This window comes from Trichoderma atroviride, chromosome 2 (genome assembly GCF_020647795.1).
Source record: "Trichoderma atroviride chromosome 2, complete sequence".
Classification (NCBI taxonomy): domain Eukaryota; kingdom Fungi; phylum Ascomycota; class Sordariomycetes; order Hypocreales; family Hypocreaceae; genus Trichoderma; species Trichoderma atroviride.
The window spans coordinates 2322206-2343137 of record NC_089401.1 but is presented as its reverse complement, the minus strand read 5'-3'; the positions used below and the strand labels follow the sequence as shown (position 1 = coordinate 2343137).

Here is a 20932-nt window from a genome sequence, read left to right as displayed (position 1 = left end):
AGAATGCAAAGTCTTAAATCGGGTTGCTTCACTACCAGGGCTCGATTTGGTCCCTCGTCAGTTCTATGACATAAAGAAAATGGACCAAGGGAAGAAGTGCGCAACCCATGAGCGATGCAGCTGATTTCCCAGTACTCATTGGGAGTCTGCCTCAGCATGTATTTTACTCTGGTCAGAATGCTGTCTAAAGCAGAACTTGTGCAGCAGTCGAGCCTGCAAGCACCTCAAAAACTCGACTGGGTAGTGTCCTATCAGCTACTTGAAAGATTCGATGGACCTAGACAATCAGCTTTCAATGGCGTTGAACCATACGATATGACGAGATAATCATTAAGTGTGCACATTTCATCTTTTGTCAAACGACTTTTTGCATTTTGTATGCCTTAAAACAACTGTCCTACTCCCCTTCGCCTCTGCCATGTGAATAAAGCTCAAAAAAGACTCCTCCCCTCCGAGTCGGCGCGGCTACTACCCTAACTGCGCCTTCAACAGATTAAATGTAAAGTCGGCCGAGTGGCAGGCATAACCACGACATATGACCTTGGTAAACGCGAAAAGTAGAACTCGAAGGGGTGAAAAAAAAACACGCAACCATCATTATGCCCTCGATCATATTCGTCGTCTTGGGTTTCGTTAAAGGGGGGGTGGTGATATCAAACAAACAAAGTGTACTAGATAACAAAGTGGTTTATGGAGAAGCGAGGCCCCTCGTCCAAGCATTGACCCAGTGCCCCTTTTCTTCCCTTCCTAGAGCACGCACCATTACCACGGGCTGGGTCGCCAGACATTACCAGCAGCTCAGACTGAATCGCTCAGCTCATCTAGAGGGCGTAAGCGGCCAGACCAGCGGCGGCCATGGCAAAAACACCAGCTCCTGCAGGGGCCATGGTGGCGGCAGCGGCGCCCTTTGAGGACGTCGACGAGGCAGAGCTGCTAGCAGACTGCTCGGCAGAGGTGGTGGAGGCGTGGCCAGCAGAAGAGGTGGAAGCGGTCGTGGCAGCAGCAGTGGAAGCCTCGGCCTGTTTGCTGATCTCAGCGATGGTGGGAGGGTTTTGGGTGGCGCAAAGCTTCTGGATCTTGCTCTTGCACTCGTCCTGGCCATCCGCGTTGCCAGCGTTGGACTGGATGCAGCTGGAGAAGAGCTGCTGGCAGATGAAGGTGGGCAGGGTCTGGGTGTAGTACTGGAGACCAGGGGCCGAGTTGTTGGAAGCGCATGTGCAGTCAAAGGTCAGTTGAGCCTGTGACAAGACGAGTATTGATCAGCGCTTATTCCCCAGACAACGATCGATCAGCGATTGCGGATGAACCCACCTGGTTGCAGTCATTTTGGTCAGTGTTATTGTCGCAAAGGACCTGGCAAGTGTTGGTCTGGCCCTGGCACCAAACAGCTAGAAACAAGAGCAAAATTAGCCACCGAAATTATCGTCAAAATCGCAGCGAGCAAACTGAGAGGGCAAACAGCGCCTCGCACAAGCCTGCAATGGGAAGCATTCCACCGCCAAAAAAAACGGCAGGAAAAAAAAAGTAGGAAAAAACAAAAAGCAGAATGCCTTACCTCGCTGCTGCTGGGCAACAGTGTTGGGGTCAATGGTCATGTTCAGAGAGCTCTTGTAGGTCGGAACAGTTCCCTGGGCCGAGACCGCAGTGGCGGCGATGGCGACGAAGATGGCGGAGGATCGCATTTTCGAAGTTGTTTTGGCTGACAAACAAATTCACAAGGGTATCACGAAAAATGATTAAGAGATGAAAAAGGGCACAAAGACCACGGCTGAGCAAACTCCAAGAACGGGGGCTGGCGATGGCTTCAGAAAGAAGACGGGCTATTATGCTGATGCTGATGCAAATGCGGTGATGGAGTTGCGAGAAGAGGAATTGGGAGGTCCGGTCAAGGATGTTTTTTTTTCTCTTCGGGTCAAGGGCGGGAGGGAAAGAGAAAGAAGGGCCTAAGGCGTGCCAGCTGTCAGGGCCGTCACCTAAATAAGAAAGAAGCAAGGGCGAGGCCGACGACAGCCCATGGGAAAGCGGCGACGGTTTTTCATTACCGCCAAGGACATGGGGTGAACGTGGACTTTTTTTTTCTCTTCTATTCCTTTGTTTGCGTCTGCCGCGTCCAAAGTACCACCGCTAGCACGCAGGTACCGCAAGTACCGCAAGTACCTGCGATGCCAGCGCGGCGTCTGATAGGCCGCGAGATAGGCCAGGGCAGAAATGTCCAGGGCCAGGCCAATCACAGGCGGCGACGGCACCACCAGCGCCGAGTTGTCCGTATCGACTAAAGATTGAGGCCAGGGGTGGGCTACTGAAGGACCTGCAGAGGGCGGGGGGGTTTTGCGATGGTGGTGTGGGCTTCTTTTTCGTACAGGCAGCGCGCAGAGGGCGAGACCGCTGGCTTCTGCGCTGCGATGGCCGCTTATACGAAAGTGGCATTTGGATATCCTACACGAAGCTGGCACTAACGGCCTCGCGTGGCTGAAGCTCCTGCTCCGCGCAGCAAATAGGCAGTGGCTGCGCGCATCTTGATGTCATGGCGATGCCAGTAGGCTCTGGGCCGGTGGTGCTTATTTGGACTTGCACGCCAACATCTGCGCGGTTTCACGGCGAATTCTGGGCTCTGGTCAGGCGGTCCCTCTGTGCTCTGCCATGCTGCCCTTTTCTGGGAGAGACGCGTCCGGCGTTGCCATGGCGGCAACGGCAGAGCGACCTGCCCGGTGTCTTGGACTTGGGCAACAATGGAAGATGATCGTGAACCCACCCCGCTCCTCTTGGCCCAAAGCACGATGTCGTAATGGAGCTGGTCGTCGCGACAGCCTATGCCACATCCAGACCGCGCGCCAAGGTGCCGGGAGTCTGTACGGAGAAGTCCCGCGGCCTAAAGGAGTACGGCGCACCTTTTAGCCTATGCTCTTGGTGCGAGAGAATTGCGCTTCTTGGGTCAGGGGACGCATGGCATGATAAGAATGAAGGATCTGGAAGGGAAGAGGCAAACGGGGACGATTATTGGCACCAAAGTACCGTCTCATGCTGACCATGCCCAGTATGGCGTAGCCCGGCTCGTACAGCAGCGTCAGTGTCCGCGATGCTTTGGCGATGCAGAAGCCGCCGTCAGCCACCGCCTCGGCTACAGCAACACATGATGCTGCCGTATGTGCGTACATGCGGCGCTGCAACACGGCGAAAAAGAAGGTTAACCACCTCGTACTCTGTTGCGGGCATACCAGCTGCGGCACATGTAACCATTGGGTGAGCACTGAGACCTTAAATCTGTTGCTCGGCTCCCTTGGCCAGAGAGCTCAGCGCATTCTGTCTCGCCCTCCCTGCTCTCGACGGAGTCACGGCTGCTTATTATTTTGTTTCTCTCTCGCTGTCGTCATACTGTACCTAGTTATTTCTCTTCTCAACACCACCAGTGTGTCATCGCAGAGAGGGAACATGATGACTTGCGACAACATGTCACCATTTTAATACCAAAGGGGGCGTTTCAGCGCGACCCTTCCTCTGCTACATCGGTACCGTGGTTGTATACTAGGTACCAGTTACACATGATGCCCTCTATCCGTCTTTGTGCCGCGTAATTGAGAGCGTAGCAAGTACAATTTCTTTAATATGAGCTGCTGACATTCATTCAATTTGCATCATTTTCCCGTGATAGCTTTATTTCGTGGAGGCCGAGTTGCCGCGCCAAAGAAAAAGAAGGGAAAAAGACTTCCCTCCTTGGCAGAAGAAAGTGGAAGCTCCCGCCACAGCCTGTGAAGCTCCGACGAGCTCGCCAATCAGAAACGCCAATTGCGCCCCGCAACTCGTGCCGACTTCCCCTGGACCACGCTTGCAGAGACTTGGCGGTACGTGACAGGGGCAAAAGATACTTCCGGACAGCCAACAAGATACATTCTGTCGGCGCGCAGTACCTAGACATTTTTTCAAAATATGGATTGATGGGCCACTTCTCGCAGGCCAGCCGATGAGACCTCCTCGATTCAGACAAGGCGGCGAGGCCACCCACGGCCCATGCTCCATGGCCACCATCATAGCTCCAGACACCATCAAACAGCGCGGTGAGATCTCCCCCCTAGCCTGCTGCATGCACGCGGCCAGTCGCATCGGATGTCAGTTCTGCATCTTGTGTGGCTGGGACGGTTGCTAGAGCGTTGGCTGTGGCCGTGCGCCTCAACACCAACTGCAGACCATCACAGCTTGCCCTTTTCTTCGTCTCCTTCTTTTCCATCCCTACTTGCCCCCACCTCACAGCTATATATCTACCCGTGAGCAGCCAGCGGTGGTTTCGGCTTCTCGTGCCGGACCCTACTCAACAGTCGCAAATTTGCTGCCATGACTGCGGTTTCGTGCCATGCAAGCGTCGCTCATCCCGGCACGTCAAAGCCGATAAACGGGCCTGCCTTTCCACGACCCGACTTGGCGGGCTCTGTTCACCAGTACGAGGTCTCAGGTACGGGAGGGGACATTGAAATCTCGTTTTTACAGTCTTGGAACCGAAATCTCATTAAAGAGCTCCTTTTCCTTGGGCTTTTATCGTCGAACTGCTGCTGGCCTCCGCTCTCCCTTTTCCGACTGACGGTCACGGGGTCAATAGTCGACGCCGACCCTTTCCTATCATACCTCTCGAAAGCTTACTCTGAAATTCTAGAACATTTGTCATCTGCTAATTTCCGACTTTGCCATGTATACTGGGTAAGGTACTTTCTTATACTGCTGGATGATACCATATCCAGGCACGTCAGGCAGATGCGTGGCATGTACAGAAATTGCGTGTTTTGACTCGCAGCCCTACATTTTGGTAGCTATAGCCGCTTGCTACGTACAAATGGTGAATTTCCGTGCATATTACTCCAAATCCCCAGAAATTGACCACCTACTCGGAAACTAGCTGGCACTCCATATTGCCTCTGATCTGGACAAGACTTCAAGTCTCCAAATCTCTTCCAAACTTCCATCGTGCTGCAAGATGCCACTAGCCTCGGGCGCCAGCCGCCACAGACCCACTGTGTACAAACGACGGCCACACCCGAGCTGCAGCTTGGCTTGGGGCTTCGTTCGTGGTGTTGGTTCGGCGTCTGGTAGGAGTAAGGTCGGTATTGTATGCAATGTACAGGATGCTTTCCGTGTTCCGTTTCTGGTAGGAGTTTCATGTTCAATCAAGATCACACAATGAGTGATACTTGGTTAGGTGCCTTATTTGTTGTCTTTTCTTCAAGTCGCTTCTTGGTACGCTGTCAGAATGATCGTCAGGTCAGCATCGCCAGCCCATGAGACGATCTCTGATTAATCCTCATCTGTATCCGCACTACAGCTATCAGCTGCAACACACTTATACTTCACATGCACATCTTTCTTTCCACCAAGCTTCTGACATTTCCCCCTTCCATCGTCAAAGAGCCCCCGAATGCCGAATGCACGCTTTGCTACAGGGTAGCCATCGGGTGCTCATGCCATGAAACGGCGCTGATAAGATACCGTAGAGTGCCTACCACTAACGCCATCGCCGCTAAAGCTCCCGAGCTACAGCAGGTCATGTCATCGCAACCAGCACGCTCTCGCACGCTGTTTAATTAGCACCTCGCTTCTCCCTTTGCAAGTCCAATCGCCATCCACCTCGCCTCGTCCACACGCCCAGAAGCTCAGCCTTCTTCTCTCATCCAGACTCGATCCCACCCAGATGCATCCCGGCGGCTTTGCCTTGCACCACGCCCCGCCGCCAGCTTACCAGACGACGCGATGAATCGGCTTCCGCCAGAGCTCATTGATGCCATCCTGCTGCAATGCGTCGCATCCGGTCCCAAGAACGCCATTCTTGGCCTCCGCCTCGTGTGTCGAGCCTTCAACCGGATCCTCAAACCCTTCGTCTGCCGTACTCTAGGGCTCGAGTTCTCTCGCCTTAGCAGGACCAGCCGCCAAACCCGGCCACAGATCGATGCTCTACAGACCATTGGCTACCACTGCAAGAGCCTCTATATCGACCTGATGGTTGTTCGGGACGAAAGTGAGACTTTCTCTCCAGACTTTCTCTCCTACCATAGCCTAAAAGAGAGAACCCAAGTGGACTAACTCAGCGCCGATAGTGGAAGTCGATTTCTTAAACACAGTCTTTGCTCGCGTGCCTTGGATGGCCGAGTTCTGCCAGTCCCTCCAAAACCTCTACTGCATGAGCGAGTCCTCCTTTACCGAGCAAGAATACTACCAGACTGTCGAGGCCCTCTTTTTCAACTGCCGAGACGTTGACCGAATGAGACTAAGTCTGCCTTTCCAATTGGTAGGCCGTAACTGCAACGCTGCTACCATTATCCTCGCCAACACTTTCAAAGCACTGGCCTCACGCCCGGAAGAAGATTCAGCATCAATGGAAGTTCTCGTGCTGGAAAACGTCACGGATGTCGCCATATGCCACTTGTGGATGAACCCTAGCGATGTGATGAATATCATGACCACCGTAGCCGTACTCAAGCACCTGGTGATTACCCTCCGCCGCCACGAGACAGATCCGCCCCGAGTGAGCCTCTTTGGGTCGTGCTTTTGGAACATCGTCGAGCACGCACAGCTCCTCGAAACATTGTGCATAGTAGGCATGGAGCATGACGATAGACCACCCCGAGGACTGAAGCAGACCAAGTTCTATCATACACCCGTCGACGAGTGGAGAGCACGTGTGATACCTCCTCCCCGGATAATGCTCGACAACTTGACATGCCTTGAACTGAAGCGAGTAGAGATTTCCCCAGAAGTGTTCAAGCGGTTTACAGAAGAGTTTGGAGCTCTGCTCGAAGAGCTATATCTCAATGAAGTGTATCTGAAGACGGAGCGGTCACGCGACTGGAACGAGGACTCTAAAAAGGTTCTGTGGGTTGGCATCGCTAACCAGCGTCCCGAGGAAGACGATTGTTGGATAGCCATGATGCTGCGCTGCACCATGCCTAATCTGCGAATTTGCCGAGCGTCGTTCCTGGGTTATGATCTCTACCTCAGAGAAGATCTTAATACTAGCCCGGAATTCGACCTCATCGACCCATGTGGCCTTGCTCGCAGCTTATCTCAGCGCTTCGTCGAAGTCGTCATGGGTATTCGCCAGCCTTGTACGCCATCGGGCGAGCTCGTCGAGTACCTGCCGCAAGACTCCCGAGAAGACTACCTCCTCCAACGGCTCGGAGAACGACCTGGCTATATAGGCGTCACAGATTATGATACCAATGCGTACCAGACTGCTGTGGAAAACACCACGTCAGTATGGCAAAAAAGCCTTGATGGCGTCTTTACAAACTGCAACCCGAGCACCCTGGACGAACTGCATCACATTGCGGAGATGGCGTGCCAAGGGATGAATGAGATTCACAGGCGGCGCAATGAGCACACAGAAGGAAATAGCCTGGCAAGCGAGTATACGCAAAATCTCATGACGGCAGATGATCCATCCAACCAGATACAATTTTTGACTGACGATTCAATGACTGAGTAATATATATATCACGCCAGGCAATACTATATTTAGTAGATATAGCCTTGATTCTGCATACTATTGGCGTTACAGGCGGCAGGATGGATTATAGGGCTTTTTTGCTTCTCTATTTTTTCTTCTTCTATTATCTACTGATTCAGTGCCGAGGAAACAGATTGATGAATATGTGACAACATCGAATTTATGATCACTAGCTTTGAAACCCCACCGCATAGTCCGTTTAGTATGACAGCAGCACGAATAACAAACCGGATGCTTAATACACTCACTAATCTGCCTAGGTACGCTTGTTGCTATGCATACCTAAATCCTGTGAGAGCTGCTACATGGACAAGAGAGAAATAATGACACAAAACAACGCGTCCAGCTTTCAAAACCTTTGATGAGAGAGATATACTATATAGCTCCGCGTTCAATACACGCTTGCCAAGGCACCTATACTAGCAACATAACGCCAATGAGGAATGCAGGTTTTATTCCAGCTTGACCGCTACCTCGTGTCTGGTATGAAAGGGAAATAAGGCAGCCGTTACGTTTTTTTAAAAGCAGGGAGACGAATTCGTACCAAAGAATGTCTCGGGACTCGCGCGGTGTAGCATCCGCCACCGGTCCTTTGGTCGATATGTCCGAGAGGATTCGGCTTCATGTGAAACACATTTGCGGAGAAGCTACAGTTTGCGTCCAACCCCATTGGCCTTTGACGAATGCATCGTGCATACTCCGCACCTGGAAAACGCATTTAGTAAATAGTAGCAGCAATGCTAGGCAGCGAATGAAAAGGTTCTAGAGCGGTGCCGTACATGCTTGTACACGTGCACAGACTTGGCAGATGCTGATCTTGTCCTCTCCATTGCCACATTATAATAGATGACTGCAGTACGACGTATATCTCTTCCGGAACATGTGTAGACGGGTTCCTTCTTCTTCTTCTCCCCCCAGCTTAAGGAGGCTCCCTCTGGACTTGATATACTCTCACACTCAATTGAATTAGACCTTCATTCGTAACCATGCATTTCTCCAAACTTCTCCCCTGCGTTCTGATTCCATTTGCGGCTGCTGCACCAGCCGAGACGATTCCTGTAGCTCCGCTTGTGAGTTTTTTTTTTCCATCTATGAACAATAAGCTTGGCATTCATTGGGCTGCATCTTGCTAAGACACTGGAATCAAAAGGTCACTTTATATCACGACTCCGATTGGACTGGACAGCAGTTTGATGTACGCAGCTTGAAGACTTGTGTGAAAGTCGTTGGCCCGCTGTATGTTTTTTCTTAATCTATACCGTCTCCTTACCAATATCTTGAGAGTATTTTATACTGACGGAGAGAACCAAGGCATGGACACGTGAAATCCGCAAAATTATGGCCGAATTCTCCTCCATCTAGGCTTTGCGCTCTCTTTGAGTAAGTTGTCCTCTCGAAAAAATGATGAGTTTTGTCCATTTAAAAGCTAACATTGCATGCTTCCAGATCTGATGACTGCAGACCTGGTACAGAAGTAATTTTCATCAAGGCTGGGAACAGCAAGGTCAACATCCGACACAACGATAATGTTCGATCAGTGTATTGTTTAGGTAAGAAGTGCTCGACATGCCGTTTATGAATGTTTCAGAGAGCTAAACTGTTTTACACTGCAGGAGCACAACGGACATATGTACGCTTTTGAAGAAGAAGAGAAGAAACTGCGATATTTCACCAAGAGCGTTATGACCATGCACTTGGGGCTTCGTGTTTATGAGAAATGAAGACATGATTATGAATGACGGTTGGATAATTGGCGTACTGCTTGATTATATACAAAGAAATACATGCTAGACTTGATATGGCCCAAAGTTTTGACTCTTGATGTAAAATGGTCTATGGTAGCCCATCGAATAGAGTAGTGCTGTAAGCGTTACAAGGAGCTTCATCGCGTATTACATGTAGCCTGCACTCGAATGAATGTTTAAAAACTGAAAATAAGACTACATTAGGATAGCGATGACCTTTGGAATTGGCTATACTGGCTCTCGCCTGTTTTGTCTCAAGTACCTGTCAATCCCCAACACTCACGGGCGCCCTGAGTGAATGCCCCCCCGATCAAACAGAGTGGTGTGGCAACTTGAATAACAAGAATTACTCTGTATAGAACTGTTGATCTCGATTACTCTGTGCGGGATACAATACCACCATTGACCGCCAAGATATATAGTAGCCAAGGTATGCAAAGCTCGCATTCCTGTTCAACAGACATTGTCTCTTGCGCCTTCCATACCTTTCTCACAGCCACCCGTTATGTTTATCTTCATTTTTCCTAGGCTGGAATATTGTTTTCTAGCTAGCATCATCAATGCCATGTTTACCGGTTTCTTTATAGTCCCAGCGCCGTTCCCACACGATGTTTTTTAAAAAAGGGGAACGGGCCGTGCCTGGAGCTAGGATCGGGGATTTACAGGTAGTTGCTTGATAGACGTTGAATTCTTACCAAGAGTTGTAAAAAAAGCAAGAATCCACCCGAGATTTACGATACTGAGTGGTTGATAACTCAGGATGGAATACATGTTTGACTCAAAGACGGACTCATAGTACCTTTGCCAGTATGTACATGTATGCGTACTGGTGTTAGTCATCCTCCCAGTCCGCATCACGATCTGCTTCCTTGTAGCAAAACGGAGTTTTACTTTAAAAAAATGAGGAAATCTGTTTATTTTTCCCTCCATGAAATTAGAGCCACTGATTTTTTTTTTCTGCCAACAAGCCGATCTACTCCTAAGCGAGTAGCGATGCCATGCCCTTTTTAAGGGAACCCGTACTCATTCCTACCTAAAGAAAATATCACAACTATTAATATCATCACGTAGCTCTCGTTTAGAGAAGCTGTTCACAAGGTCGCACTGATAAAACTGGGTGTGGTTAGTAGGTAAGGGGTGTGAAGAAGAAGAGGGAATTCTTAAACAATTAGCACATATTTCTTAATTTTACACACTACAATTTAATACTTGCTGTTGCTGCTACTTTTACTACATATATTATATAGTACCAAGCTGTATCCAAGATCCAGTATTGAATAACAATTTTAGGATACTGAATCGATTTTTCTTTAATAAAATAGTGTTAATGTCTCAAACCTTTGTGTGTATTTTTATTTTGCAGTCCCTCTTTTTTCTCACACCCCTTGGTAGGCATGGGGAAAGTCTGTCAGGTGAAGTCATCCGAGTCAAATACCGGTAACATGATACAGTATGTTAGACATTCATGTCATATGTCTGTAGTCGCATCTATCAAACAGCTTTGCATAAATCTCATGGTTTGGCGTTTGAAGCCCTCCGTTCCAATTCAAGAAAATATTCTCGGCATCGTTGCTGAGTTCGTGATTGACCGCGAAGAGACGTCACTTGAAGGAACTGGCGAGATGGAAAAAACGGTTCAATCGAGAAAGATGCAAGCCAATTCACAAAATGGCGAAGCGCCAAGTGTATATACGACGCATTCCTGAAAGATACCCATGGCACGGGCAGTCAAATGACATGTCTCTGAGACCAATTTGAATCTCGATGTAGCCTTTCCTGATTGCGTCTCCGTGCAACGTCTCATGCAACAGATGGAAAATCACAGACAGAGTACATGTACATATATATATCTCACCCACTGCCATTTTTGAGGACACCTGCTCTACTCTGGAACTTTGCGTATACTTTTTTATTCAAGCAAATACATATTTCACGTCTTGATACCTTGCAGCCGCAAATATGCACTTCAATCAAATCCTCCCTTACATCCTGGTCTCTGCCACTGCTGCAGTTGCCGAACTGATTCCCGTTGGGCCAATTGTGAGTTCTCTCTGCCTTCCAATGAAGACGTGGATTTCAGTAGTGAATACTTGCTAACAAAGTACGAAACAACAAGGCAACAGTCTATGCGCACGCAAACTTCGAGGGACGCCATTTCAGCGTAGGCACAGTCGGCCAATGTGTACAGCTTCCTAACGACATGTATGCTCTCACCCCTCCCTCCATCAACCAAGAAGCCCAAACACATTTTTTAAACAATAGAAAGCTAATGGAGTTCGCAGCGTCGGCCATGTGGGCTCAGTGAGGCTGCAGCAATTCCCCCAGCCCTTCTACGTAGCCTGCGCTCTTTACTCGTGAGTTAAGCCTCCTGCTGATAACCATGATTGACGCCTTCTGACTTTCTCATCATCGCAAAAGAAACGACTACTGCCAAGACCCAGCAGCCTCCGTCATCTATTACGCCACGGCATTATTCAACAATTCCCAACTCCCGGATACACGCGCTCGGTCGATTGCTTGCAAGCTCAACCAGAATTCGCCTTGAAAACACCAATTGGAAATAAACACTGTACGCATGAAAAGGCGTGCTGCTATAATTCTTCGTGGGATGAGATTAGGGGGGATGATTGGCTGTAATTTCCTTGCAAGGAGCGCGTGATCTTATGACCTTGAAATCGAAAGCATGAGGTGAGCTGGTCTGGCTCAGGAGGTGGGATGCTACCCAATGATACAATTTAATTAATTATACTTTTTTTTCTTTCCTGTCCTTCTAAAGCCTATGAAGCACGTCTATACCAAGTGTTCCCTCGGGATCGTAATTCTTCTGCCGGGACAAGGCACGCAAGGGGGTTGATAACCAGAAAGTCAATTTTGCAGTTTTGAACATCATCTGACCGTGTCAAACACACTAGGCCTTGCAATTGCATCCAATCTTCATCTCTTGTCAAGCGCCCTCGTCATCGTGCGTCGGAGAAGAAGCTGCTATTATTAAACCTCTCCCGTCCGGCAGTATCACAGCCACGACACCAGTTCCACATTTGCAACTCGGGCACGGCTGAGGCGCCCGCTTCATTGACGCATGCTCCTCACAGTAAACAAACCCTGCCAAACTCTATACTTGTCGATAGAACCCGAAACAAAAAGGAAGAGAGGGAGGGAAGCACTAACGTGCTTATGGTAAGATGGCGCAAAAAAAGAAAGTGGTGATTCCGCCCGGGCTCGAACCGGGGACCTTTTCGGTGGCGTTAAGCATATGTTAACGAAATGTCATAACCAACTAGACCACGGAACCAATCGCGTTTGTTGACGAAGACTGGAGGTATTCAGATTCTTATTCTGTTGACGATGACGACGGCAAGCAGACTCACCAAGACCACGGAGGGATCGAACAATCAGTAAGTATGAAGCAACGAAAGGATCTTTGCCCTCCTGGGTTCAGGCTATTTAACGGCGAGCATCATCATTTGGGCTTGAATTCTTGATCAATGACGCAAAGCATCTCACTCAGAGCCTCTCACAGCTTCTCTCCTCTCCAGAAAGGCATGGACAAAGTGCCCACCACCCATTATCTGCATTACGTCCCAAGACAAAGAGAAATGCACCTTTACACAAGCGCCCCCCCATCTTCCTTGTTCTTCTCTAGCTTAGGTAGCCTGCAGCCTGGTCCGGGGACGCTCTGCTCATTCGCGCTGTAGAGATGCGCATAATGCATACACCTCTGGCTGCCGGACCATCTCCAGACACTAACACGCCTTGGCTTCGGAGATGGCTTACACAAGGACCGCTGAAGAGCTGGTGCGCCTTGCTTGGTCGGCGATGACTACTCAATAGCTGCTTTATTTTGCGCTTCTTCAAGTGATCATCCGAGTCCAACGGAGGGGCATACGCAGGCCCGAGTCCGATCAGCTGTGGCTGGTGCGCGAGCTGAAATGCAGATTGCCCAGACCAGGTCGTGTTAGTCGACTGTTGGCACCGCTGTCAAGGCCGTTCGCCATACTGTACACAGACATCAATGGGATTGGTAATAGGTATTAGCGTGAGCAGAATAAGAGAGAGAGAGAGAGAGAGAGGCTCGGAGCTTTGAATCCCGCCGGGCAGAGGTCGATTAGAGCGTAGCCTATTGCCGTTCCGTGCTAAATGCCGTGATGTGACTCCAGCCTGAACGGGCTATACGTGCGTCCGTTTGTCGGCATTGGATCCCCACGCAAGTTGACAAAGCATGCCTCTCGTGCATACTTGTACTTGTAGTATATACCGTCTAGCAATTCCTGTCAGCATCTTCGTTTCGCTTCGACAGCCTAGCCTTACAAGGAAGCGCAAGGCGATCAATCACACAAGTAAACCGCCCTCTTCCACGTCCTCCAAAACACTAGCCCGCGATCGTGCATACGGACCAGCATGTTAGTGGTGCCAACGTGGCAATTCCTTCACAAGCGTCAGATTCCTTCCAGGTATGAAACAAACCTGCTGGAGCTCAGTGCTTACAGTATTATCTACTTGTACGTGCATGGTCCCTCGCCATCGCCAGCCAATGGCAAGATCAATTGCAGCCTCCCAGGTTCCGTCAACACGGCTGTTGCACGCACACACTTTGCAGAGCTGCACTGGGGCTGCTTCATCTTCCCGCGTTGCCGACGATGCATAAGAGCGCTCTGATTGGGTTCTGGCCCATGTACGCTTGGATTCAAAGCCAAGCAAGTGTTTGGGCGTCGAATAGCATTACTGCATCAGCACAGTCCCCCTCTTGTCCTTTCGGAGCCCCGAAGGATCATTAGCTGGCGGAGAAGGCGTGCTTCATGTCGGCCGAGTCTTCTTCTTGGCGTCTGCATTCTTACAGCTAGCCTTGTCGGCCGTTATATAGCACAAATTCATCTGCCAGTCATCATTCTGAGTCCAAGGCACACAACCCTGACTGGAGCCCATGGAGGAGCGTCACACAACAGCAGCAAGTAGATTAGAAGAGAATAGCCGGTCCTGGCATACCTCTTGAGCTGTAGCATGTGCTGTGCTCATGAGACAATATGCTCATCGCGGTGTGTACATGTATGTACATAATGTACACATCGTCATCAGCGTGAGCCAAGCCCGATGGAAACGGCCGCGTCGCACCGTCCCATACGTCAAGTTGACGGGCGCAACAGATACAATAATCATGCCCCGCAGATATAATAATCCGCGCAGCTCTGACTTTTCATTTTCACAGCAGGACTGCTCATTCGTACAGTACTTGCAGATGGAGGACTACTCCAGTATCATCCGTAGGTACGTAGCAGTAATCAGTAATATTGCTTCTTATGCCGTCTATACACGGCACTTCGGGTCACCAGCCAAGGTCAAGAGGGAGCGAAATCGATGACGAGACAGAGAGTTTCACCTTGAGCTCTTTTAGCAAGTCTCCCGACGCAGCCGTGGGGGCAGGCATTATGCGGGCGTTAGTAGCGAGTGAGTCTATCAACATGAGACTGTACTTGTATGCCCTCCCTAGTGTTTTTTTTTTCTACGTGCTCAAGGAACAACGGAGAATAAAAATAGATTCAATGCCTGCACTGTACAGACTCGGTCGTAGTGCTGATGGAGCGTCTTTAGCTCACGAGCGGCAAATACCTCTTATTGGTAAAGTCGAATCTGATCCAGCTTAATCCATCAATGTCTTGCTGGGCTGTCCATACTCATGGACACACATGTACTTGCTACAGTATCAGCATAGTAGCAGTAGCAGCAAGAACTGTATGTATGCCCCGTAATCTTGGTTTCAAAACATCGGAGCTGCTGCGAGCATTGTTACTAATAAACGGAATGCCACTCGGCAGATCTCTCTTCTCTCTGTTTAACCGCTCCATCCGCTGATTTAGTGGCATTGCTATTCTGTTTTTCCCGCCTCCCCGCAGATCTGATTGGACGTGTAAGAGCAACACGGCGTAGCAGGTGTGGATGGTGCGGGACAGGAGGAAGCAGTTTAATTAAACTCCCAGCACACACGCAAAGCCGAGTCTTGGCTTATCAGGCTGCACTGTGGCTGCCGATTCAAAGAGATGGATCAACTGACCATTTAGCCACAGAATGTCAAGTTGAGGTGGGTAGCAGCGCCGAGTGCTACGTACTCATGCATATCATCTCTTGTCCAAAACTCTCTTTCAGCTCTGCAAGCCTAAGAAGCGGGAGGAGGCAATGGCACGAGCTAGCTGTGGCTTGACCCATCCCTTCGCCTGATGGAATTAGTTCTTCGATAGGTTGCGTGTTGAAGCAAGGATCAACTAGGCGTCCCTTGCAGACCATGGCGCGCGAAAATGTTGAGGAGTGTGCGTAAGGTGCTGCGTGCGAGCCCTACTTGTCCTTGCACTAATCTTCACCATCGTGACGACATCGGGAAGCGTTGCAAATCAAAGCAAGGGAGAGTAAATGAAAAGAAACAAGATGGAATCTCGCTAGAATGAGCGGTGAGCGACGCAAGATTGCTTTTGACTCTTCCATTCATGCGTTTTATCGCGCCCCCCCTTTTCACTTTTTTCTTTTTGTCATCTCTCTCGTTTGCGAATTATTCACTGTCCCCGTCAGTGTCAACGCTTCTCCACACAATGATGTAGGCCCCTGGACAGAAAAGAAGACACAAAGAGGGTCGACAGAAGGTGAAACGAAACAGTGCCAGTCGCGGCAAGCGTGGCACATGATCCCAAGGAGCAGGGGTCGACGAAGACGCTAAAAGAGGGTTCCTGGCCATGGTCCAGTGGAGAAGCGGAGTCTCCCCTTGTTCAGCAAAGTCTCGCCTAGTTTCGATCGCTCAAGCCACTTGGCGATGGACGGCCTCTCCCGTGATGAGCCAGCTCCACGCGGAATGGGAGGCCAGAGTCGCAGCCAGATGAGCCGGATACTATCCCTTATCTCTCTGCAAGCGCAGCATCTCGCCTCCTGGACACGATGATCATCGCCTGCAAGACACACATATCGGCTGCTGTATAAGACTAAGTAATACAGAGCAGATATGTATCAAGGAAGCCCGAAGCAAGCCGGGTGTCCAGTGGCAGTCATCTACTTTTACAGCAAGAGAGGACTGTGTCTAAATGCTCTGTTGAGCCCGTCGAAAACGTGCCCAGGCAGGCGGTCGATTTCCCAATCTTGGACTGGACGTGGCGAGCATAAGTTGGCATTTCGACCGATGTAATCACACTCGGAGATGAATGCTTGTTGGAACTTACTCATACACCTGTATACGAGAGACGAGGCACTCTAGTCCAGCACTAGAGATGGGTTTTGAGCGCGCCGAGCCTTTCCATCGCAGCTGTGTGGTAGCCTCAGTAGGTAAGAGCAGAGTTAGTATCAGCTAGTGCTCCCTGCCCTGATGAATAGTTTTCTCTGGAGGGTATCTTGAACCGATCGCCGGGAATATCAGCTATAGCGCTCACAAATATTGGGGATAGCTGCTAATAATACCTACTAGCAGCAGTGGCTATAACACCACCATTACGGAGTACAAGCAGTAGGATTGCGCTTGTGCGGAGTAGTTTGTAATGAATTGCCAGCTCACTAGCACTTGGATAACGGATACAGACGCGCCAGGACCCGGGAGCAGCTTAGCCCTGAACGGTGGTTGCGGTGATGGCCGCCATTGATGCTGTGGCTTTTGTGTTGTTCTCAAATTGCTGGGGAGGACTTTTTGAATGGATACGACAGCAGACGAACCGGCTGCTCTCTACTGCTTTGAAAGGAAAGGCTGGATCTGCGAATATGGAAGCTAGAGCTATTGCGCCGAAGCAGAAGAGGTGGCGGAGCGTGGCTATCGATCTAGGCACGAGGAATGAGTGCTTAGCACGGATCGCCAAGACGACGGCGAGACGCAAAGGCCATCGTTTAGGTGTTCAGCCCTCGGTCTTCTCGGTGTCTTTTTTTCTTCTCCGCCGTTTCTTTTTTTTTGAATGAAGAACAAAGTTCTTTTTGCCTGGTGGGGACGTTCCCATGGGGTCTGACGGCGCCATGGAGGAGCCCCGATGCAAGGAGAGGAATAGGCGAGCAAGCGAGCGAGATGCGGCTGAGGTATGGGTACTCTGTAAACGCAAGTCATTCGGTCTAAAAGTAGCACATGAGCAACAAAGTTTGCACTCAAATCAGCTTTCACCAGATGGTAGTGATGGTAGTAACCGCAGTAGGTGGTCGTATAACAGCTTTACTTCTCATGCCAGGGGTGTACATGGTGGAAATGAGCACGGCCGAGATGGAGAGAGACTTGAGCATTTTCCAGTCTGTACAGAGCCAGGGACTGTACAGGCACTAGGGAGTCGTCCAGGAGCAGTCGTATTCCAATGGTTCCATGGTTCCTTATCTGACGAGGGAGGCCGGAGGAGCAATGGCCTCAGACGCATCAGTGCTGTACAGTTGACTTGTCAAGTCCCATTGATAGCAAAGTCCTGCTGCGTCTCTTGCACCGCTTGCACGAGAATGTGACCAGCAGTAGCGCATCGCACAGCTTACATGGCATAATCTCCATCTGATCCGTGCTCTCTTCGTTGCCCGCAGCCGGCTTGAGCTGCAGGCGAGTCAAGGCGCATGAGAGACTCGCTGGAATCAATGCAGCTGTGTGAAAGCTGCTAGAAATGCACTTGTTCAATATCAAATTGCTTCTGGCTCCACGTACGTTTTGGAGTTGTTTGCTCCCGAGCTTGCCGGCTGTGATGGCAAGAGGGAAAAGAGCAGTCCTGGATATGCTTTTCTGCCTGGCCAGTGCTCTCACCGCCTGAGAGGCGAGACCTCTCGACCCCAGATAGCGCCAATGCAAGTCTGAACTGATTTGGGCGACCGAAGAACTCGGATCAGACCTGTTTGCTGGCGGAAGATCGGATGCCCTTGCAGGCCAGCACAGGTCTGAATCCCGTACGTGCAGTCGAAATCACACTGCGCGGGATTCCTGCAAGCGCGAGGCATCACCTGCCGCAGCGTGTATTAACGCAGACGCCACCAATGCTGGGGGGTGTCATGGCTGCACAAATGCTGTAGGTACCTGCCACGATAATACGAAGCTGGACTCAATAGTTTGCAGGTGTTGGGTAGCAGTCAAGGCAGTAGTGCTAACCGCATGCAAGGCTTTTACCTGGACGCAACGATGCAAGGGGCGACAATAATTGGCCTCACCTACCAAAGGCCCGAGAAGCGGCTTGACAGGGCATTGGCCGAAGCGATTTGCCGCGAATGCACCTTTTGTCTGATATCTTGGACTCTGTATGAAGCTCTCGGGCAAACCTGGGACGAGCCGCGAGGTCAATTGGTCTCGTAAAAGACCAAAATGGCATTCTCTCGAGAGGCAAGGTGTAGTCCAAAGCCTTTGGTCAGAATAGGCATCGTGAGTGCTGCCGCCACGGCCAAAGCTGTACTAGTCGAGCTACTGTTGCTACAAAGATTCCCTCGCAGATTCAGAGTCGCGGCAAAGCTGTCGCCCAGAGAAATATCCCGCTTGTCCTGCTCTTTTTGGGGCTGGCCATCCGAGGCGCCATGGTTGATTGCCCCCAATGCTACTCTCCCGAGCGCCGTGTGGACGTCAGACACGATACCTGGACATGCAACTACCGACTGGATTTTGAGTGAGATTCTGTGCCTGGTTCCTGGCTGCTGCTCAAACTCCGTGCTCCGGACTGTAGCTCCGTGGGTCCCGCCCATTTGCTAGCCAGAGACACTAGAATACGGAGCAGAATGAGAAGAGCAGTGTGTATACTTTACTGTACAAGAGGGATGGAGTGAGTGAGTGAGTGAGTGACTGGGCTGCCTTGCTTGCTTGCGTTGTTGGAATGTGCTGCCTAGAGATAGAGGCAAGCCGAGAGGATTTTCGTCCAACAGGCAAAAAGTTTGTGCCAATCAACCAGTCAATCAGTGGAAAAGCCCGTCACTCAATCATTCAGTCAATCGAGCAATCAATCAATCAAGCAAGCAATCAATCAATCAATCTGAGAAAACTTTCCCCTCTCACTTTGCGACCTCCGCGTGGCGTTGGCGGAATCCAACGGCCATTCAGAGATCGGCCACACTCAACCGCTCAATGGCCAACCAAAAGCCACAGCCGCATCCCTCGCCGCAGACAGGTCCCATTCGAGTCAGGCTTGTGCCGTAGTGCCAGAGACACGTCTGCGGGATGCGCCACGTTTCCCTGCTGGCGTTTCTTTGCCCAGCTGCCCAGGCCAGGGTCGCCAGAATTGGCGGCGTGATTAGTCCAGTATGTGGACTCGGCAGCTTCTTCTTCTCCCTCCCCAGCTCTGGAGACCACCCCCACAGCCAACCCCTTGATCATCCCCCGAAAGGGAGGCACCTGATGGAGACGAGGTTGCTGGTCTTGAAGCTGCCAGAAGAGCTGCTGGCAGGCAAGCAGGCCTGAATGAGAATATTTGCCGTGCACCCACCACACCCATTTCTGGTGAGAGCTACCTCCATACGGCACATGCGCCTTTCTTACGAGGTCTCGCTTGCGAGCAGTTGGTCACACTAGCAATCCATTCACGGCGTCACTCTCGCATTGATGCCGTATTGTCGCTGCAGCTATTGCTTCGTCACCTCATTGTTCAGTCCGTCGGGGCCATGGTTCGTCACAACAGGAACCATCACCACAGGCAGGTACATGGTTTGCACCACGACTACTGCCTTGTCCATGCCTCATTCGGCGTAGCCCCACGGAGCAATATTTTCTTCTTTTACACCAAATTCACCGTGAGCTCTTGAGCTGTTTTGCATTGAACCAGGGTTGACGGGTGGATCGCAGGTGGGCTCCTCTCGCTCACACCCCTGGACCCTTCGCCTACCGCCTACAGGTACACACGCCTTGACACCATCAACAGATGCCGTCTCCAGTTGAGTGCATACATAGCCTCCGTATATACGGAGGAGAAGTGGTACCTACAACAACAAGGTATTGATACTACCGGTACTGGATTTTACGCCTGCACTTGGCTCCGTAAGCCTGCACTTGCTATAACGCACTTGTATAGTGCTGGTAGTACCTAGTATTAGTATCCCATCCAGCCCTCTTCTTTGCCGCATCCCGCCTCTCCCTTCTGCTTCCATAGGGCATATGTACTTGGGTGCTGCTGCTTCCAAGTACTCGCTCTTTGTCTGGGCTTTACAGGGTTGGAATATGATTCACAGGCCTTGAGTGTACTGTAAGTTGATCATCTACCGGGTTTACACTGCACAACTCCTCCTTCATTCGATGCTTTCAGGGGCCCTGGGAGATTTATAAACGACCAGGGAACAAGAAAAGAAAGAGAGAAAAAAAAAGACTAACCAGTGGGCACCAGTTGCCATTCGCTTCTTCTTTTTCCTTTCTTCTCCTTGTTCTAGTTCTTTCATCTACTACAAGGAGGAGGGCCACCGATCGCTTTTTCGTCTATCAATTTCAACAAAGCTTGTTTCCTCTTTGACCGTGCGCCATATCGACTACTATCGCTCATATACTCGACGCCGCTCTTGTATCTGGAAGGAATCTTGCTCGGACAAGTGAATGTCGTCGAAAAGGATATTCCGACTCAAAAGAAGGACATTTCAAACATTTTCAATTTTTCAAAACCCATATAAAAAAGAAAGAAAAGGCAACAAAGAAGGAGATCCATGATATACCGAGTCGTCCGAATGGCTTTGTGATACCGGCACTTCAGCGCCTTCTTCATTCAACCTTCGGGCCCTACCTATTTCCCTCTACTTGGTCTCGCCGTAAACACGCCACGAGGTAGACAGT

General features: G+C 50.4%; 5 protein-coding genes and 1 non-coding gene across 6 annotated transcripts; 3 read left to right on the top strand and 3 right to left on the bottom strand.

Moving 5' to 3' along the window:
- Positions 1 to 354: 354 nt before the first annotated feature.
- TrAtP1_003557 (uncharacterized protein) lies at positions 355 to 2119 on the bottom strand. Its single transcript, XM_014087997.2, has 3 exons — positions 1556 to 2119; positions 1312 to 1388; positions 355 to 1238 (listed from the first exon to the last, which is right to left on the bottom strand). The coding sequence occupies exons 1-3, from the start codon at positions 1680 to 1682 to the stop codon at positions 822 to 824; spliced, it is 621 nt and encodes a 206-aa protein (XP_013943472.1). The 5' UTR covers positions 1683 to 2119; the 3' UTR covers positions 355 to 821.
- Positions 2120 to 2416: 297 nt separating this feature from the next.
- On the bottom strand, positions 2417 to 3180 carry TrAtP1_003556 (uncharacterized protein). Its single transcript, XM_066111936.1, has one exon. The coding sequence runs from the start codon at positions 3153 to 3155 to the stop codon at positions 2892 to 2894; it is 264 nt and encodes an 87-aa protein (XP_065968016.1). The 5' UTR covers positions 3156 to 3180; the 3' UTR covers positions 2417 to 2891.
- Positions 3181 to 4772: 1592 nt separating this feature from the next.
- On the top strand, positions 4773 to 8241 carry TrAtP1_003555 (uncharacterized protein). The gene is made up of 4 exons (XM_014087431.2): positions 4773 to 4822; positions 4883 to 5995; positions 6075 to 7743; positions 7830 to 8241. The coding sequence occupies exons 2-3, from the start codon at positions 5731 to 5733 to the stop codon at positions 7460 to 7462; spliced, it is 1653 nt and encodes a 550-aa protein (XP_013942906.1). The 5' UTR covers positions 4773 to 4822; positions 4883 to 5730; the 3' UTR covers positions 7463 to 7743; positions 7830 to 8241.
- An 80-nt stretch (positions 8242 to 8321) lies between these two features.
- TrAtP1_003554 (uncharacterized protein) lies at positions 8322 to 9287 on the top strand. Its single transcript, XM_066111935.1, has 5 exons — positions 8322 to 8553; positions 8634 to 8719; positions 8795 to 8863; positions 8930 to 9033; positions 9097 to 9287. The coding sequence occupies exons 1-5, from the start codon at positions 8470 to 8472 to the stop codon at positions 9123 to 9125; spliced, it is 372 nt and encodes a 123-aa protein (XP_065968015.1). The 5' UTR covers positions 8322 to 8469; the 3' UTR covers positions 9126 to 9287.
- A 1828-nt stretch (positions 9288 to 11115) lies between these two features.
- TrAtP1_003553 (uncharacterized protein) lies at positions 11116 to 12000 on the top strand. The gene is made up of 4 exons (XM_014087995.2): positions 11116 to 11268; positions 11345 to 11430; positions 11511 to 11582; positions 11647 to 12000. Exons 1-4 carry the CDS (start codon positions 11188 to 11190, stop codon positions 11771 to 11773), a joined length of 366 nt encoding a protein of 121 aa, XP_013943470.2. The 5' UTR covers positions 11116 to 11187; the 3' UTR covers positions 11774 to 12000.
- Positions 12001 to 12432: 432 nt separating this feature from the next.
- On the bottom strand, positions 12433 to 12520 carry TrAtP1_003552. The gene has a single exon. It is a non-coding gene; the product is annotated as a tRNA-Val (tRNA).
- Positions 12521 to 20932: the final 8412 nt, after the last annotated feature.

What these genes read in the sequence shown, in the direction of transcription:
- TrAtP1_003557 (XM_014087997.2), bottom strand. Translation starts at nt 1,682, where the DNA reads ATGCGATCCTCCGCCATCTTCGTCGCCATCGCCGCCACTGCGGTCTCG. An exon ending in TGTTGCCCAGCAGCAGCGAG is followed by an intron (nt 1,389 to 1,555) that starts GTAAGGCATTCT and finishes TCTTGTTTCTAG; the next exon opens with CTGTTTGGTGCCAGGGCCAG. An exon ending in ACCAAAATGACTGCAACCAG is followed by an intron (nt 1,239 to 1,311) that starts GTGGGTTCATCC and finishes GTCTTGTCACAG; the next exon opens with GCTCAACTGACCTTTGACTG.
- TrAtP1_003556 (XM_066111936.1), bottom strand. Translation starts at nt 3,155, where the DNA reads ATGTACGCACATACGGCAGCATCATGTGTTGCTGTAGCCGAGGCGGTG.
- TrAtP1_003555 (XM_014087431.2), top strand. Translation starts at nt 5,731, where the DNA reads ATGAATCGGCTTCCGCCAGAGCTCATTGATGCCATCCTGCTGCAATGC. An exon ending in GATGGTTGTTCGGGACGAAA is followed by an intron (nt 5,996 to 6,074) that starts GTGAGACTTTCT and finishes CAGCGCCGATAG; the next exon opens with TGGAAGTCGATTTCTTAAAC.
- TrAtP1_003554 (XM_066111935.1), top strand. Translation starts at nt 8,470, where the DNA reads ATGCATTTCTCCAAACTTCTCCCCTGCGTTCTGATTCCATTTGCGGCT. An exon ending in AGGCTTTGCGCTCTCTTTGA is followed by an intron (nt 8,864 to 8,929) that starts GTAAGTTGTCCT and finishes GCATGCTTCCAG; the next exon opens with ATCTGATGACTGCAGACCTG. An exon ending in TCGATCAGTGTATTGTTTAG is followed by an intron (nt 9,034 to 9,096) that starts GTAAGAAGTGCT and finishes TTTACACTGCAG; the next exon opens with GAGCACAACGGACATATGTA.
- TrAtP1_003553 (XM_014087995.2), top strand. Translation starts at nt 11,188, where the DNA reads ATGCACTTCAATCAAATCCTCCCTTACATCCTGGTCTCTGCCACTGCT. An exon ending in TGATTCCCGTTGGGCCAATT is followed by an intron (nt 11,269 to 11,344) that starts GTGAGTTCTCTC and finishes CGAAACAACAAG; the next exon opens with GCAACAGTCTATGCGCACGC. An exon ending in GTAGCCTGCGCTCTTTACTC is followed by an intron (nt 11,583 to 11,646) that starts GTGAGTTAAGCC and finishes TCATCGCAAAAG; the next exon opens with AAACGACTACTGCCAAGACC.